The sequence below is a fragment of the Anabrus simplex genome, chromosome X (genome assembly GCF_040414725.1).
Source record: "Anabrus simplex isolate iqAnaSimp1 chromosome X, ASM4041472v1, whole genome shotgun sequence".
Lineage (NCBI taxonomy): Eukaryota > Metazoa > Arthropoda > Insecta > Orthoptera > Tettigoniidae > Anabrus > Anabrus simplex.
Genome location: NC_090279.1, coordinates 214,713,783 through 214,731,025, shown reverse-complemented (window position 1 = coordinate 214,731,025; position 17,243 = coordinate 214,713,783). Strand labels below are relative to the sequence as shown.

The window sequence follows — 17,243 nt, the reverse complement described above, 5'->3', positions numbered from 1 at the left end:
CACAGTTGTTACCAACTGTGTTCTTTGTAAGTAAAGAGACCGGCACTTCTTCTTCTTAAGACATCGTCGCCGTACGGAGTTTGGTGGTCCATGTAGCCAGCTCTGATCTTGAGAGTGCAAGATGAAAAGCTTCTTCTGATGTACGTCTGTGCCATCTTCGAATGTCCTTTAGCCATGGATTTCTCTGTCTACCAACGCACCGTTCTTGTTGTATCTTTCCTTCAACATTTGAAATTAGCGTACCAGTTGACGAAAGATGCGTACAACTAGAAATCATTAAGTATGAGAACAAAACTAAGCCACTATAACACCGTGATCAAAACAGAAGGAGTATACGCTGCCGAGACCTTGGATTTAATAAGCAGAGGATTGCTGGAACAATTGGAGAAGAAAGATTGGAAGATTCTAATGACGATTATGGGGCCTATATACTGTATGTTGGACGACAACGAACATTAAGACGTAACAAAGAGACTGCGGGAATTATAGAGTCGATGAAGAAGAGACAAATGCAATTTTATGGACATCTCCTATCTATGAATCAAGAAAGACTGACTCTAAAACTCCTCACACATTTCGAAGGGGAAAAAAGTGTTCCCAGGTGGTCTATGGAGATACATGCTGGTACAGAGATAATGGGCATTAGTCTTGAAGACATCCAAAACTGGAACCACTTTCGTCGATTAGTTTCAGACTTCAGAGGGTTCCTAGAAGAAGAAAATAAATCTTCAAAAGTTATTTTTGCAGAAGAAAGAAAGAAGCAGATAAGTCAACGAATGAAGCTATATTGGCAGAAGATCAAAGCCAGGGGAGGGAAAAGATCATCCAGGATACCGGAGTTGTCAAAATCGAACAGAACAAGAAAAAGAAGAATTGGCTGTAATAATTGATACCGCTCGCCCCTCATAACATGCCCTATGTATTGTGTTTTCCTTTGTTTTATAATAAGTAACAGTTCTTTTTGATTTTTCATCCGATGAAGGACCTCAACATTTGGAATTTTCAATATCCAAGGTATGCGCAAGAGACCGCGATACAGATGCATTTTAAATGCTTGGATCCAGGGTCCAGCTTTCACATCCATATTGGTGAATAGGAAATGTGCAACAGCGGATCATTTTCGGATTCGTAGCTGAAGACAGGTACTGGAAGTCACAAAATATCAGATATATTTCACTCACTTACGAAGTACAAAAGGATGATAACCACAAAAGTTATGAACAGTTTATCAGTTTCATGTGGTAGCGGCACGTTAGCACTCACCACTATTTTCTTACGTTACTCTGAAGTGGTCGCCGAGTGGCTGGCACAGGTAATGTTTGTTGACCTTACCCATTGACGCACTCACGATGTTGACCTTCCCATCGTAGATTGTGCCGATAAACCGGAGAGCTGTATCCATGGTAACCTACCTGTCAGACTTTCATCCTGGATCAACCAAGGAGTTCCCTGCAGGAAGCCCGTAACTCTCAGAGATTTTCACACTTTTCTTCGCGATTCATTTTCATTTATCTCCTGCCAGTTGCGTAACAATGTAGATAATTATAGTGTTAATAAAGAACGCGGAATGCAGCGTTATAGTCGCCGATGATTTAGGGCAGGACTCGTCTAACAGTCAACTGTGCGTCTAAATGTTAGAATGAATCAAAAGCAAGTGCGTGCGTATATGATTGTCCATCCCTTGTCCCATTTCTCTAGGACAGTCGTATTCAAAGTGTGCTACCACTAGGGGTACGCAAATTTATCTTACATTCTCATTCCAGTGAGCAGTTCAGGATAGAGCTGAGCTTGCTCATTTTCAATAAAATCTTGTTTTGTTTTAGTGTTTTCGTTTACCACTATTTATTCTAAAATATATCAATTTGTACCTCCCATTGGCTAGCTGTGCAAAAATGCTTACTCATGCTGCATTGCTCTCCTGTTTTTGGTGATTCCACTCCCGGAAAAACCACGTTTCTGCATCTGTCTTGTGAAGCCTTTCCGCGTTGCCTGAAAAGCGAAGAGAAGGCTCCAATTGTCGAATAACTGGGCTATCGTTAAAGAATGAAAATGCCAGGAACAGTTCTTCTGTAAAGTTCACTCCGAAGGAGTTGGGAGGTTTCGTTTGTCCGGCGACGATATATTATTATTATTATTATTATTATTATTATTATTATTATTATTATTATTATTATTATTATTATTATTATTATTATTATTATTATTATTATTATTATTATTATTGGGTAACAGGGTGGTGTGGTTGCTTAGCTGCTTGCCTGTCATCCCGGTGACCGTGGTTTGCTTCCCGGCCACAACTCTTTCATGCTCCAGTGCGTGCAGAGTCCCTGAGCAAGCGGGATAATCTTCGGAAGATGATGATAGTTAATATTATTTGGCATCGAACAACAATAATTTGTTATTTCTGGTATAATCACCATATACTCGTACTTCAGGGGTACGAAGGTAAAACGATTGGAGTTTCGGGGTACGCCAACAAAAAAGTTTGAGTGCCACTGGTCTAGGGGTCAGGTATTAAGTCAGGTGAAGTATCGTTGATAGTTTTTACTGCCGGATGCCCTTCCTAACATCATACTCATCAGAGGAGTTAATGAGATGAAATGAATGACGTGATATATGATAGTAGGGAGAGGGTGAAACCCGGTGCCGGCACATAGCCTACTCCCATCAAGGGATCTGCTAAAGGCTTAAGTTCCTCATCTGGTGGACGAATCACTATCAACGGCATCATATGCCTAATCCGTATGAAATGGCGTATGCCCTTTAGTGCCGGGTGTATTCGAGGATAAGTTTGGCTCGCCACATGCATGTCTCTCGATTCGACGCTCATAGACGACCTGAGCGTCGTGTTGACGAAGAAATGATGAAGACAACACATGCGCCCAGCCCCGGTGCCAGCGTAATTAACCAATTATGGTTGAAATTCCCGACTCCGCCGGGATTCGAACCAGGGCCCCTTGAAACAAATAGCAATGGAGCTTGGCCCAAGTCATATGAACACTTATGAGAGGTTTGGAGCTGAATTATGCTTTAATAGATACAATCTATTGATTAGACACAACAATCTTGAAAATAAATTCTGGTCCTTTCTACAAGAAAAACAACTTTCTTTGAGACAAGCAGCTTTTCGTTTGATAGAATTTTCTCCTATTACCTGCATATTCAAAGCAACCTTCTATAGAATGATCATCAAGACATTTATCTTAAAAGTGGTTGAAATTTTTTATTGGTGGTAACTTTCTGAATACAGCTTACATATATGCATAAAATACGTTTATTATTATTATTATTATTATTATTATTATTATTATTATTATTATTCGAATGTATACGAAATTCTCTGTTTTACAGGAAACACAGGCCATTCAGATCTCTCCCCTATTCACATTTGTGTATAATATTGAACAACATGACAATCTACAGGAAGCTATCCTTCTTACAAGGTATGACTGTAATGCAGTAACAAAATAGATGTTTAGGTGAACGAACGCATTCTTTACGCTGAGGCCATTCCAGTGAAGAAATTATGCTATAATGATACGAATATTTCTTCCTTCAACATAATGTTACTCGCGATTTCTACGACTGCCTAAACATTTCCTATGCATGCTGGAAGAAAACCGGTGTGCACGGAATACTTTTTCTGCTAGTCAACAGAAAGCTGTCTGAAGGATCCCTCAAATCCCAGAAGATCACTGCTGTTGATGGTGGCGCCAGGTCGTAGGGACTCGTTACTTCTGACCTCTTCTTGCTCCACGAACCAATCCCGGTAACTCTCCAGTTTCACTTTCCAGGCGGCTGGAACAAGAAAATTACAATTCTTAAAGCGGTGCATAACATTCAGATAACTAAACTCATGACAACCAGCGAACAGAGAAAATGGTGTCAGATTTTCCTATGATCATAAATATGTTTCTCGGTCATGACCATCCTTCAACAGCTGTTAATTTCAGATAACCGCCCGCACGGTTGCTAGGTAACAATACTTTACATCACAGCCAGCTCGGTTGCTAGGTGACACTGCCGCACATATTGTGTTATATGACACTATTTCGTTACCCACATTTTCAGAAGAACCCCAGCTGTAAGACATATTTATGTCAATATACAACGCTCTTACTAACCTGGAAAGAAAGAGCAATCAAAGCGTTTAACATTTACGGTACCCAGGATGATGGCTAACACAAGAACGGGATGTAATGTATTCTAATTGGTTTCAAGAAGTCGTCATCATTTTACACAGTTACCATCCTCCGGCCACGCTTGTTGTTGATTGTGGAGCATCCCCTTCCTACCGGCAACCTTCCAAGCAGGCCTGTCCAACGGGGCCCCTGGCATACTTTTTTACCGCCCTCCAAACGCAGATTTAGTTTTAGCAACTTAAACTGTAGGGAAAGGTTCAGGATTATTTTTAAAAATAAAAGTATCCGTTAAATTATTCTCTGACAGTCCTGAGCTGGCTTGCTAGATTTCTCGAGTACGTGGTTATCTGGTGAACTATTCGATGAAAATTCACGTTCGAATTCGCAAGCGCGAATTTTGAATTTTCTTCCTTGTTACGACATGCACAGTTAGACAGACTTACCTTTAAGATCTTGCAATGGCCCTGATTCTCCTCCGTATTCTGTCGGCAGAACTGCGATGGGGATGCGCTCATGTAAGGATGATAATCCAGCCTCCCGACCGTGGACATGGATCTGCACAAAAAACAAAGTATACAATAGTGATAATAATAACAATCTGTATAAAAATAATTCTGCAGTGTTAAGAATCGAAAGGGCTTTGAAAGCAATCCAGAAAGGAGTGAGGCAAGACTGAAGTAGAGAACAGGCGATGAAGGTTGGAAAGCGCATAGCAATCCAAGGAGCGGAAATCAAAACCCTGAGTTATGTCTATGAAATAGTTATTTTATCTGAGTCTTCAGAGGATCTGGAGAAATTACTGAATGGTATAGACAGAGTCTTGGTGAAGGAGTCCGAGATGAAATTAAATAAGTCCAAGACAAAAGTAATGCACTGCAGTCAAACGAAATCAAGTGATGCAGGAAATATTAGATTAGGAAATGAAGTCTTAAAGGAAGTAGATGAATATTGTTACTTGGGTAGTAGAATAACTAAGGATGGAAGAAGTAAGGAGGACAAAAGATCAAGAGTAGCACAAGCAAGGAAGAGCTTTCCTAACAAAAGAAGTTTGCTCACTTCGATCGTTCATACAGAAATTAGAAAGATGTTTTTGAAAACTTTCGCCCTGAGTGTGGAGTTGTATGGAAGTGTAACTTGAAGGATGACTAGCTCAGAAAAAAAACGAGAATAGAAGCTTTTCAAATGTGGTGTTACAGAAGAATGCTGAAAGTAAGATGGGTAGATCGAATCATGAATGAAGGTATACTGAATGGAATTGGTAAGAGGAGATCGATTTGGCTAAATTATACCAAAGAAGTTATAGAATGGTAGGGTACATGTTAAAATTAAAATTTCGTGTGGCTATTTCTAGCCGAGTGCAGCCCTTGTAAGGCAGACCCTCCGATGAGGGTGGGCGGCATCTGCTATGTGAAGGTAACTGCGTGTTATTGTGGTGGAGGATAGTGTTATGTGTGGTGTGTGAGTTGCAGGGATGTCGGGGAGAGCACAAACACCCAGCCTCCGGGCCAATGGAATTAACCACTGAAGATTAAAATCCCCGACCCGACCGGGAATCGATCCCGGGACCCTCTAAACCGAAGGCCAGTACGCTGTGCATTCAGCCAACGAGTCGGACAGGCTTTTGAGGGAAGTGTAGGCGGTAAGAACGGTAGATGTAGACCAAGGTATGAATATGACAAACAGATTGGAGTAGATGTAGGATGTAATAGTTATGTAGAGATGAAACGGTTAGCTCAGGATAGGGTGGTATGGAGAGCTGCATCAAACCGGTCTATGGACTGCTGGCTCAAACACCAACAATAACAGTAATAATTGTTTTTCGTCCCGTTGAAGCCGAGATGACTGCATTTTGTCCCCCAGGAATTCTTGTATGTGCCGGTAAATTGAACGGCACGAAGATGGCGTGTTTGAGCACCTTCAAATACCATCGGATTAAGCCGCGATACGACTTTAACTCAGAAGGTCAGAAGGTTCACAGTATGGCGAGTGTTTTCTAATCGAATGATTTCCGCGTTAACGAGGTGATAAAAGATGCAGAGGCAAGTGGGGAAAGTAGTATGCTTCGAACAGCTTATTGTATCTTCTAAATTGACTGATCCCGAACGACGTGACCAACTCTTGAACGTGTACTGCCAGAGATCTATGAGAACAATTGTTGTAGTACATACGGGCCGCACACTATCTACAATCAAATACAGTGCAATGAAGAAAACTCCAGCTTGTGAATAACAAATAATTTAACACCCCTCACAACCAGGTAACTAGTCGCGCGCTCCACTCGGGCGCCACTGTGCTCAGCAAGAATTTTGAAGCTTTTTGCCAGAAAACAGGAACTCTATCTTTTGTGCATGCGTGCCCAACTTTTCCGATGTGCTGTGGAAAGAACAGCCAAGACATCACTTCCGAGCGAGCCTTCCTTCGACCACTTAGAGGCAACACTGATCACACCAGCACTTCCACCGAAATGAGACCGTGGCAGGTGGTTCCCTCTTGACTCAGCGGTAGTATTAAAGAGGGGATCGCTCAATGCAAACGGGAAAACAAAATACTGTGCAGGAAGACATCACCCGTTCCCGCCAGGTCTTTTAATACTCCTTTAATTACAAAATGTTTAGTTCATAATTTTCACTACAACAACATTTATGTTTTGCTGGCTTTATTTCAATGATTTTGATAACGTTGAGTTCTGTTTTTGCACGTTCAAATCAAATGCCTCTGAGTTCGTGAATGTTTTGTCATTGCAGGTGTTATTGTGTCTTTAATTAGTTTTGTATGAGGAATGTGTATATTTTTTGGGTTGTTGCGTGTTTGTTCGTTATGAAAAACTCAGTGGAGAGCCTCTTGCAAACCACATATTTTTTTAAATATTTTTATTTTTTGATGGGGGGATGGGTTACAGCACACACCTGATTTTCTGCACAAGTCGCCACTGGCCACATATAGCTTTACAATGTTATATCAGGCTCAGACTGTAGAGCGCTGGTCTTCTGAGTCAAACTTCGCAGGTTCGATCCTCGTTTAATCCCATCCCATCGTTACCATAAAACCTTTCTGTGTCGGTGCGACTCAAAGCAAACCGTAAGAAGTAATCGCATAATCGTTTATGCAGTCATTTTTTCATAATTTTCCGTAGGCATGGGATTTATTTGTGACACAGTTGCAGCTCAACACTCTCTGACACTAAACAACTACAGCAGAACAGTAAATATCTGTATGTAATTACAAATACAAGTAACTAGATATGGGAATTATAGGCACGACTAGTTTAGAATGCAAACCTATTTAAACAAGGCGCAAGTGTAATGTAGCTGCTGTACAGTAATGCCGGCGAGCTGCATACATTTTAGGGGTTCTGACAGTTCAGATCGCTGATGTGTATGCAAACCTCAATGCAGAACACTTGCATTAAAACTTATCGGTGCCTATAATTCCCATATCTACAAATAACTAATAATAATAGTAGGAGTAAAAATAATGTTATTATTAAACATTTCGGCCAATTATAGACCACTTAGGAACTAAGACTACGGTACACTATTTGCCTTTTTCCTTTCTTCCCAGAACTTCTTTATACGTCAGCTGATCGCTTGTCTCTGTTCCTCATTTGAGTTTGACGTCGAATTTGCGAAAGCGAAAAATCCACAGACGTTGTCTGTCGCCGGAAGTCCAGCCTGTTAGCCATGATATTATCAGTGATCGGTAGTCTTTGTAGATTCCGTCGTATCTCTTCCAGCCAACCGATGGTGTGTATTAATTTTGAGATTAATTCTTTGCCTGCCGTTCTTCATTCTGTGAAGGTGATCATAAAATTGAAATAATGACAATAATATGGTCTTGTTTGTTGAAACGATGGAGGCAGAAAGGGAGGAAATCCTTGAACTGGAGAAACGAGCACTTAAAATAGGACTTGGAATCGAAAATCAAACTAAAATCATGACTAACAACAAGCACTCACATAAACACCTCAAAGTTCAAGAACAAAAGATTGAAATAGTAAAATAATTCAAATATCTCGGAGAATGGATTGATTGGAATGCTGTGGAATGCAAAGAAATGGAATCGAGGGAAAATAAATTTGAACTGGCCTTCCAGCTAACAAAAGATACATACAACAAGAAATCCCTTTCATGGTGGTCCAAAATTAAATATTTTCTGACTCCAACTTGGCAGGTTCGATCCTGGCTCAGTCCGGTGGTATTTGAAGGTGCCCAAATACGACAGCCCAGTGTCGGTAGATTTAGTGGGACGTAAAAGAACTCCTGCAGGACTAAATTCCGGCACCTCGTCGTCTCCGAAGACCTTAAAAAGTAGTTAATGGGACGTAAAGCAAATAACATTAATAACAGTGATTAAACAAGAAGCGCTATACGCAGCACAAACACTAAACACGAATTTCAAATACCAGATGGAGAAACTCGAGCTAAAGGAAAGGAAAATGTTAAGAAAGGTCATAGGACCAAAATTACTGGATAATAAGTTAATATACATCAATAAAATTGAAAATTCTCAGGTACTGTGCGAAAAGGAACGATAAATATCTACGGTCATCTTCTCAGAATGAACTCTAATAGATTAACCTCTTTAACGAATCTTTGACTTCTTGCGTAACCGCAAAACAAAACCCAACTGGTTTAAAGAAACTGAAAGACACCTGGTAGAATTAAAAACCCGAAAAAAAAAATATTCGATCGAACACCTAAAGTAATAACTAAAGACGAAAATATTCCAAGACAAATTTACATTAAAAGCTAAACTTATTATCTCGGAAGGCGAGAGAAACGAGGATCAGAAGGAATGGAGAAATAGTGGGCGCTAAGAAAAGAACAACACACAGAGAAATGATTGGTTCAACGTACCCCAAATAGGGCGAAACTAAATAATAATAATATTACCGGTAATAATACATTATTTAATTTTACAATGATAATGAATGCACAGTGACACGAAGTAACTATATTTATCCATTCATTCATTTACTTCTTCGTCGATTTATCAAGCAAGTCTGTGGGATCTACTCAGCTCGTACTCACGGCAAACCATCTTAATCTTGCAGGTAGAGAATTCCGTGACCTAGACTCGACGCTACGATCATAATCTCAACAGTCACGTAAGACTTTTTTTTAGTCTTGTGCTTACCTTATTGACGGAAGATAAAAACAAGTGAATAACTTATTGGATTCAAGTTGTCTCCATTGGAACCGCACTGTATTCTCTCGCCCAGTGATTACTGTAATTCGGACCGCTCCTCCTTCTCGAAGCTCAAAGACGATTAAACTGGAGAGAAGACCTTCCTCAGCACAATCCACAAAGTTATCAACTAATTTACATGGAAATGCACTGGTAATACCATCAGGACGCGGTTAATACTCGGTGTTCGCCTTCCACGAGAAAAAGAAAACTTAAATAATTTAGCCTTAGCTTTGTGGACATGAGGGAGCTGGAGAAACGAAGGAAAATGTTCTACAGTTCCACACTGAACTGCATGTACACAACATCTTTGCCTGCTATGGGATAATGATCTACACTGAAGAATGTAGTGTCCTTATTATTCACCTCAAATATCTCCTGACCATTGGCGATATCAAGCCTACCGAGCTCGATAGCTGCAGTCACTTAAGTGCGGCCAGTATCCAGTATTCGGGAGATAGTAGGTTCGAATCCCACTGTCGGCAGCCCTGAAAATGGTTTTCCGTGGTTTCCCATTTTCACACCAGGCAAATGCTGGGGCTGTACCTTAATTAACGCCACGGCTGCTTCCTTCCCGGTCCTAACCCCTTCCTGTCTTATCGTCGCCATAAGACATATCTGTGTCGGTGCGACGTACAGCAACTAGCAAACAAAAAAAAAAAAAACGATATCAAGCCTCAGATTATTTTACAGCAATACGTTATCCAAACACGTTTTTGAATGAAAAATTTGCAATGTGATGGAGGGAATCGCACTGCAACGTCAGAATGTTCAAGTGAACATACAGATCTTAAAATAATTTGTTTCATAGAAAATAGTAATCCAAACTGATCATAAAAGATTGGGTTGTAGACGAATTAATGCTATATAAGTTTGTCGTACTAAGTGAAGCCTAAAATCACCTGGTATCACAGAATATTTGAACCTGTAGATAAGATGTCACTGAAACCGATGTTTCTGTAACTATGTTAAACTGTATTACGTATTGAAATAAATTAGATACATTCATTACAAAATTCTTTTAATATAGAAAGAAGAGATACTCAAGTATGGTATTTTTATGCTTGTGATGATGTTCGAAGGGTAATTAGCTTAGGAAAAGCCATGTCTCCACCAACAATCATGCTCAATAGGAAACACAGGATTTCTGTCTGTAGCCCGACAAAGGAATCTCCTGACACGCTTTCCACAGACCATTGACAGTGCATGTACCTCTATTTCCTAAGGCCTTTTTAGGAGTCCACATGCACAGAAGTCATTGGGTGATCCATCGGGTGCCTTAATCGGAATGTCAGTAAAAGGAATTTCCAGTTTCCATCTCTATTGTCTCTAAGAACAGAGGAGTCGAACGAGAGGTGTGACTGGATGCTTTGTCTTGATGTATCTATACCTGATTTTTCGCCTTTCCATACAGTGCTGGGATATCTGTGTTGTAAATAGGTGTTAATTTTCCTAATGCTAATGGCTTCACGTCGCAGCGACACAGAAGCTGGAAGGAAGCAGCCGTGGACTTAATTAAGATAAAGCCCCAGCATTTTCCTGGTGTGAAAATGAGAAACCACGGAAAACCATCTTCAGGGCTCACAGCTGCGCGCTCCTAACCGCACGGCCAACTCGCCCGGTAAATGGGTGTTAAACCTCTTGCTAATAGTATGTAGAGTTCACCTTCACATTATTTGCGACACAGTGAATGGTTGACTTGACATTGTAGCAGTATCCAGCGATGATCATATAACCCCACTGAAAACTTTCCTGGCATTCTGCATACAATGTTTTATATTTTCTTGTCTCTTGGGCGGTTGTAAATCGAGCAGTGTTTGTTACAGTCACTAAGGTACAGATACGCTTCGTCTAATGTCTCCACATTTCTACATCTGTCCTCTGCCAGACTGCCCTCATACAGCTCTCTTGCGTTAGTGCGACATTCCGAAATGAGACGTAGCAAAAGCTCTAATTGCACGTCTTTGTTGATTACAGTGTTAACTGTTGAAACAAATATCCCCAACTTTGGGAGACAGGTTTACCAACTGAGACAAGGGCCTTCACTTTTCCCGACAGGATTTAAACCTAGTTGGCCTTCAACTTTTTTATTCAATACAGCACCGATCTCGTTCTTTGATATCAAGAAATCATGCAGAATAGCTATATTTCGCATTGGAGAGGACTGTTACGTAGCCCTCCCAGTAAGGGTCAATCCGCTTTGGCATCGTTGCAGCTAATGTGACACACGTTCTCAGTACTGGCGTGGATCAGCACTCCCCGTTTCGACGTGCTAATTTCGATAACAGCGCCGCCATCGGCCTTCAGACTCGTCACCAGGGATCCCGAACGATCTGTATTTCTAGTGATCTTTACGCTGTCTATTTTTAGTGATTTACTTAGACCTAATATTTACAATATTGCTACGAATAAAACTCCATCTGTTTCATTACCCTAATTTATTTCAGGATGACCCAATAAATGCACACACGCACACACACACACACACACACACACAATTCTAATCAGCTATGAATGGCTGCACATACTAATTGCTGTCTATTTACAAGTCCCTCTTCCTTACGGCATAGTAGGCGGTCCAGCCCGCTGCTACACCGACGGACGCTTAATTCTTACTTTCACTTTCCCCAAGTCCGGTCACCTCAGACAGCTGTGTGTAGACCGCTGGATCTGAACACAGGGCTTCGAGCCACTCGACACAAGATGTCTGTTAGTTGGTTCGACTCCACAGACAGTCCAGTAATTCACACAGTCACATGTAGTGAACAACTCAGCAGTAGTCACCAGCAGGACGATACTCACAACAGCGAACATTAACACAGGTCCATTTACTCTCACAATCACGATAACGGTTTTCCTCGCCGACGCACGCCGAGCCTCAGTCCACAGAAATACACGAAGACACAGTACAATCTTCCGTTCCGTCGTCTGCAGCCCACTCTGTCTCTCTCCGACACCGCAACAACAGTTCCTCGTTCAGACGTCGGTGGGATACTACCGACAGTCAACGCGTCTGTCGCTCTCAGGCCAGCCATCGAACCCCAACACACTGACTCCACCCGGGAGCCCTACTCTGACCCCGAGTCCAGCACCAACACTGGCTCCACTACGGAGCCCAAATGTGACGGACTGTCTGCGGCTAGCCTCCCATTTTATAGCTCGGGTGAACTGAGCCAGAATTTTTACGAGGTGGCTAGAGGCAGGACATTCCCGTAGAATCTCCAAGAAACTCACAGGTAAGCCAGCCGACGAGAACAATACACGGAAAAGGCCGGCTCCACCTCACAAGCCAGCTGGGAGATACCCGGTCGTCTGAATCACTAGCTCCTTCCTGGAAGTATCAAACGGGGCTGGCACGTAACAATAATTTTCTGCTTTTAAAATTCGTTTCCGAAAATTATGTCGAATAATACTTGTTTTGTTTATAAAAAGTGCCTGCTATTGAGAAGCAACATTTCCGTATATGCTCATGATGTTCTGCCGGGAAATTAAAAACGTCCGCTGTCTGGATGTGCCGCCTACTCCGAAGTGTCCCTTTGGACACGTTTTACTGATAGGGGCTAAAACAGAAAAACGTGTGAATTATATTATCCGTGATATTAATGGTAAGCGTATAAAATCCATTAATTATAAAATAAACTTTCCTTATTTTAAAATAATTATTACGTAAGGAGTGTTCTGCAATAGGATTTGTTATAAGCAACATAAAAGGATTTACCGTTTCTCTTTCTTTGTTCCAAAGTTTCCCGAACGGATGAGCTGTTGGTTAGAACTTGACGCCTGAGGCAAGCGTTGCTATCTTAATCTGTTATTGTTAATTTTCTACGTGAAGAATTTATTGAAAGCCATCTGGAAGGTAGCTACATTTCCTAAGGCAAAGAGATAATTGAGGAAATACAGAATGAGACATACTCTATCAGATAGGCACAGTGGAGCCGCTTTCAGCAACACAGCTCACTTTCTGGTAGCCGCAATCCACCGTGCCAGTAAGGAGCAGAGCGTGATTTTGTAACCACTATTTGGGTCAAGATGTTGGCTGTATTGAGGGATTTATGTCATCAGGGATTGGCTATTACAAACAGCCAAGAACATTTATAATCACAATCATATTACAGCGACAAATGATGGTAGAGCCCGGTCAGGCGGGCTAAGTGGTTCAGACGGTTGAGGCGCTAGCAGGTTAGAGCCTGGCTCGGTCCGGTGGTATTTGAAGGTGCCCAAATACGTCAGCCTCATGTCGGTAGATATACTGGCACATGACAGAACTCCTGCGGGACTAAATTCCGGTCCCTCGGTCTCTCCGAAAACAGTAGAAGTATTTAGTGGGACGTAAAGCAAATAAGATTATTGTTAGAGACCAAATATTTAGTCTGTAATAGGTTAGAATGCAAACATAGCATAATGTGTTGGCTGGGTAACTAAATAAAGACACAACCTGGTATCTTAATAAGATTTATTAACTAGTTACTAACTACTAAGGTCGTAATATTGAAAGATGCGTTATGACGGTTCTTACAGGGAGGTCCGTTTAGTGCCTGCCTGGGTGAGAAGACGGGAGTAGCGGGTTATGGTTGCCATGGAAACGTGGGCGGACCCATAGTGGTTGCCATGGAGATAAGCCTGCTGGCCGACTCGTGTTGATTGGAGTTGTCAAATTCTCACTTCTGAGTTACGTACAACAGAACACAGCGATCTGAATGAATAAACAGGTGAGCCAGAAGCGAGGGGAAAGGAGAAAAAATGCAAGAATATACTATTTCTCTCTTAGCCCCCACTGTTTATTTACTCTAATACGGACTCCGATCATTCACACTACAGGCTCACACAGTCACAGTCCACAGTTCGCAGCCCGCGCACGACAGTCGCGCAGTTCATATAGATGTTCGCTGTTCACACTCCGGTAGATCTCGGCTCAATGTCCCATGTCTTTTTCCACACTGTAACAGAGACACGACTCCCTCTCACAGCACCTGGCCACACACACGATTGCAGACGACGGAAAGAGTCCTCAGCTACAACAAGCTAGCACATACAGACTGATTGCGCTCTTCGCCCTCGCCGCTCACTCACTGACTGAACCGCCAACTCCAACTCCTGGCAAGTCACTCCTGTCTTATATACCTGAGCCAGTCATTCCAGAGCAGTCCGGATACTGGATGTATCCAGAAGCCTCGCGAGGTGGAAGGCTCCAGGTTAATCGCCTCGTACTCTAATTTTTATATTACGCTGCACCACAACGGGTGGAAGATTGAGGGGGCCGGCCTGACACATAAGTCTGAACATGACTGGTGTGGCTTGAATTGGTGGACGGGCCAAATGGTGACGTCGTGCGCTAGCCGCTCGCGTTGGAGGTTGTAATGGCGGACTAAGAGGCCACAAACGCAGCAATACTAAAACGAATAACAAGTATACTCTAACCGGACAACAGTTCTGCTATGAGATTTGCATAAACAGTAAGGTCCCAGTCTACTAGAACCCCTAAAACATACGTTACTCTGGCTACACTACAGAAGAGTGGGTAGACGACAGTTCCTACCAGCTAAGTTAGTTTGCATTCTAACCTATTACTGCCTAAACATGCGGACTTTACTTGTAAGGGTTACACAAGGCTGGTATCTATCACCTGTGTTGTTTGTATTTTACGTGGATCATTTACTGAAAGGCAGCGAGAGATTCACTTTGGTGGAAAATTAATAACCAGTTTTGACTTTGTCAATGATTTGTTCTTAATGACAGAGTATATAGAATGCCTGGGATATTATATTGTAGAAATGGAAAGGAAATATAGGGAATACAACATAAAAATGAGCATTTCCCAGACTGAAATTGAAGTGTTTATTTGTCATAGCTGCTGTGCTGAAGTGTCAATGTTTGGACACCAGTGAATCGATTGGAAGTCTTTGAAATGTGGTTGATGAGATCCCATAGCTAGACCATGTCACCAACGAGATCATTCGAAGTATTAATTCTTGCAAGAAACGGGAAAGCAGACTATTTTCATCACGTCTTCCGGTATGAGAAATATAGCCAGATGCAACATATCGCTAAGATGAGGATAAACGGTTAAACATGGAGAGAGAAAAGTTATAAACTGTCTTCAGTGTCATGTCTCTCGAGCGATTGGCTGCACGGTTTGGTTTCTTAGCTGTCAGCTTGTATTTGGGTTGCCACTGCTTCATAGTGAGACGTGGTCACGTGAAAAGAGGGATAGTTATCTAGGTATTCCGCTCCTAAAATCACCAGCACTATCAATACCAGAAGACACAATAACTCACCCTGGCGGCGACTTTCGGCTTCAGAACTGTCCGCACCACGGCCAGCAGCTTGTCGACGAAATTGGGTGCGTTCACAAAGTGCATGGCGCTCACTCGGACATTGAATGCACTCTGCGAAGAAATAGAGAAACCTTAAATTATTTATCACCGAAACTAAGTATAATCTGCTTACAGAGAATTCTGCAAACTTCACGTACATTTATTGCAGTTCATTAAATAATGGTTACATTTTAAAAGCTATAGTATTTAACTTCTTTTGTTAAATTTGTGTATTAATTTTTTCTACTACATAAAGTTTGCTCTATAAATAATGCAACGCAGTGACTAAAGCCTAACATTGTTTTTAAATATTAATTTTCTATTTTTTCATTGAACATACGTTGAGTATCTAGTATTCTAATAAATATGCAGAATTATCTCGCCATTTTACAGACACATATAAAAGAGATAAAACTGAACATTTGAGAAATTCTAACAATTTACAGACATCATTTATTAAATGCTCTACACATGCTCAATCATAAAATTGAAGATTAATAATTAAAACTATATTAAGCTTTAGCAACAACTTTACATTTCCGAGATGATAGATGAAATAAATGAAGTTCGAATGCTTAAGGCAGTAATAGGTTAGGATGCAAACCACCTTACTTGGGAGGAACTATCATCCACCCGCTGTTCCGTAATGTAGCGAGGGTAACATACATTTTGAGGGTTTTAATAGGCCGGGACCCCACTGTGTATGCAGATCTCATAGCAGCATTGTTATCCGGGTAGAGTACACTTGTTATTGGCTTTAGAAAGTTTGGATTCTAACCTATTACGTGTAAATTTTCGGTCTCCAATGGCGAAGAAAATTATTTACTCACTGTGGCGCACAGTTCCAGCTTCCTCATGATGGGTACCGTGAACCTGACCAGGTGCGCTATGCTCAGCCCCTCCATGTCAAGGAGGAGAATGTCTCCCAGGGACGTGTCTTCCGCCAGCCGGATCTCGCTGATCATGAGCGCGGCTTTACACAACTGCAAGGGTTCCACGGTATTGGCGGGTACTGGTGCCATCTTGAACACCGACACCCTGTAGCCGTCAGGAGTCAGTCGGGGTAGTGGCACGAACGTTCTGAAATATGACGGCATACATTCATTACTCAAAAGTGTGACGTGAAGTGTTATCCAAATAGCGATCAGTAGTTGCCGGAGAAAAGTGGTTAAGACATTTTCATGTAAGGCAAAAATATGTTATAGCTCAAAACGTGTTGGATGAAAACTGAAGACCAACTACGTACGTTAATAAAGTTTACATCATTTTAAACTATGAGGATGAATGCGTAAGACAACGTGATGCATATGATGGCCACCCAGTTATGGTATGTCATTAGCAATCGAATGTCACTTACCACCTCCCGCCTGGTGTAGCTTGGATATAGATGTCCCACACAGACGAGTTACATTATTTTGATGTATCTTGCCCAGATTTCTCAGTATACAGGAGAAACTCAACTAAACACCGCCACAATCCTCTATTTTAACTAGCTCTGTGGCGTCGTTTGGTTCTAGACCTCTGATCCTTAAATCTTTAGAAACTGAATTTAATCATCGTCGTCTTGGTCTCCCTCCAGTTCTCTTACCTTCCATAATAG

The 17,243-nt window shown here is 41.6% G+C and overlaps 1 protein-coding gene across 1 annotated transcript in view; it reads right to left on the bottom strand.

Moving 5' to 3' along the window:
- Positions 1-3,646: 3,646 nt before the first annotated feature.
- Positions 3,647-17,243, bottom strand: part of LOC136886789 (alpha-tocopherol transfer protein-like) — a 52,655-nt gene continuing 39,058 nt past the window's right edge. The window contains exons 3-6 of the mRNA XM_067159595.2: positions 16,474-16,723; positions 15,605-15,715; positions 4,586-4,697; positions 3,647-3,798 (exon numbers count right to left, since the gene is read on the bottom strand). Coding sequence (XP_067015696.2) covers positions 3,647-3,798; positions 4,586-4,697; positions 15,605-15,715; positions 16,474-16,723 — 625 coding nt within the window. The remainder of the gene's footprint in view (positions 3,799-4,585; positions 4,698-15,604; positions 15,716-16,473; positions 16,724-17,243) is intronic.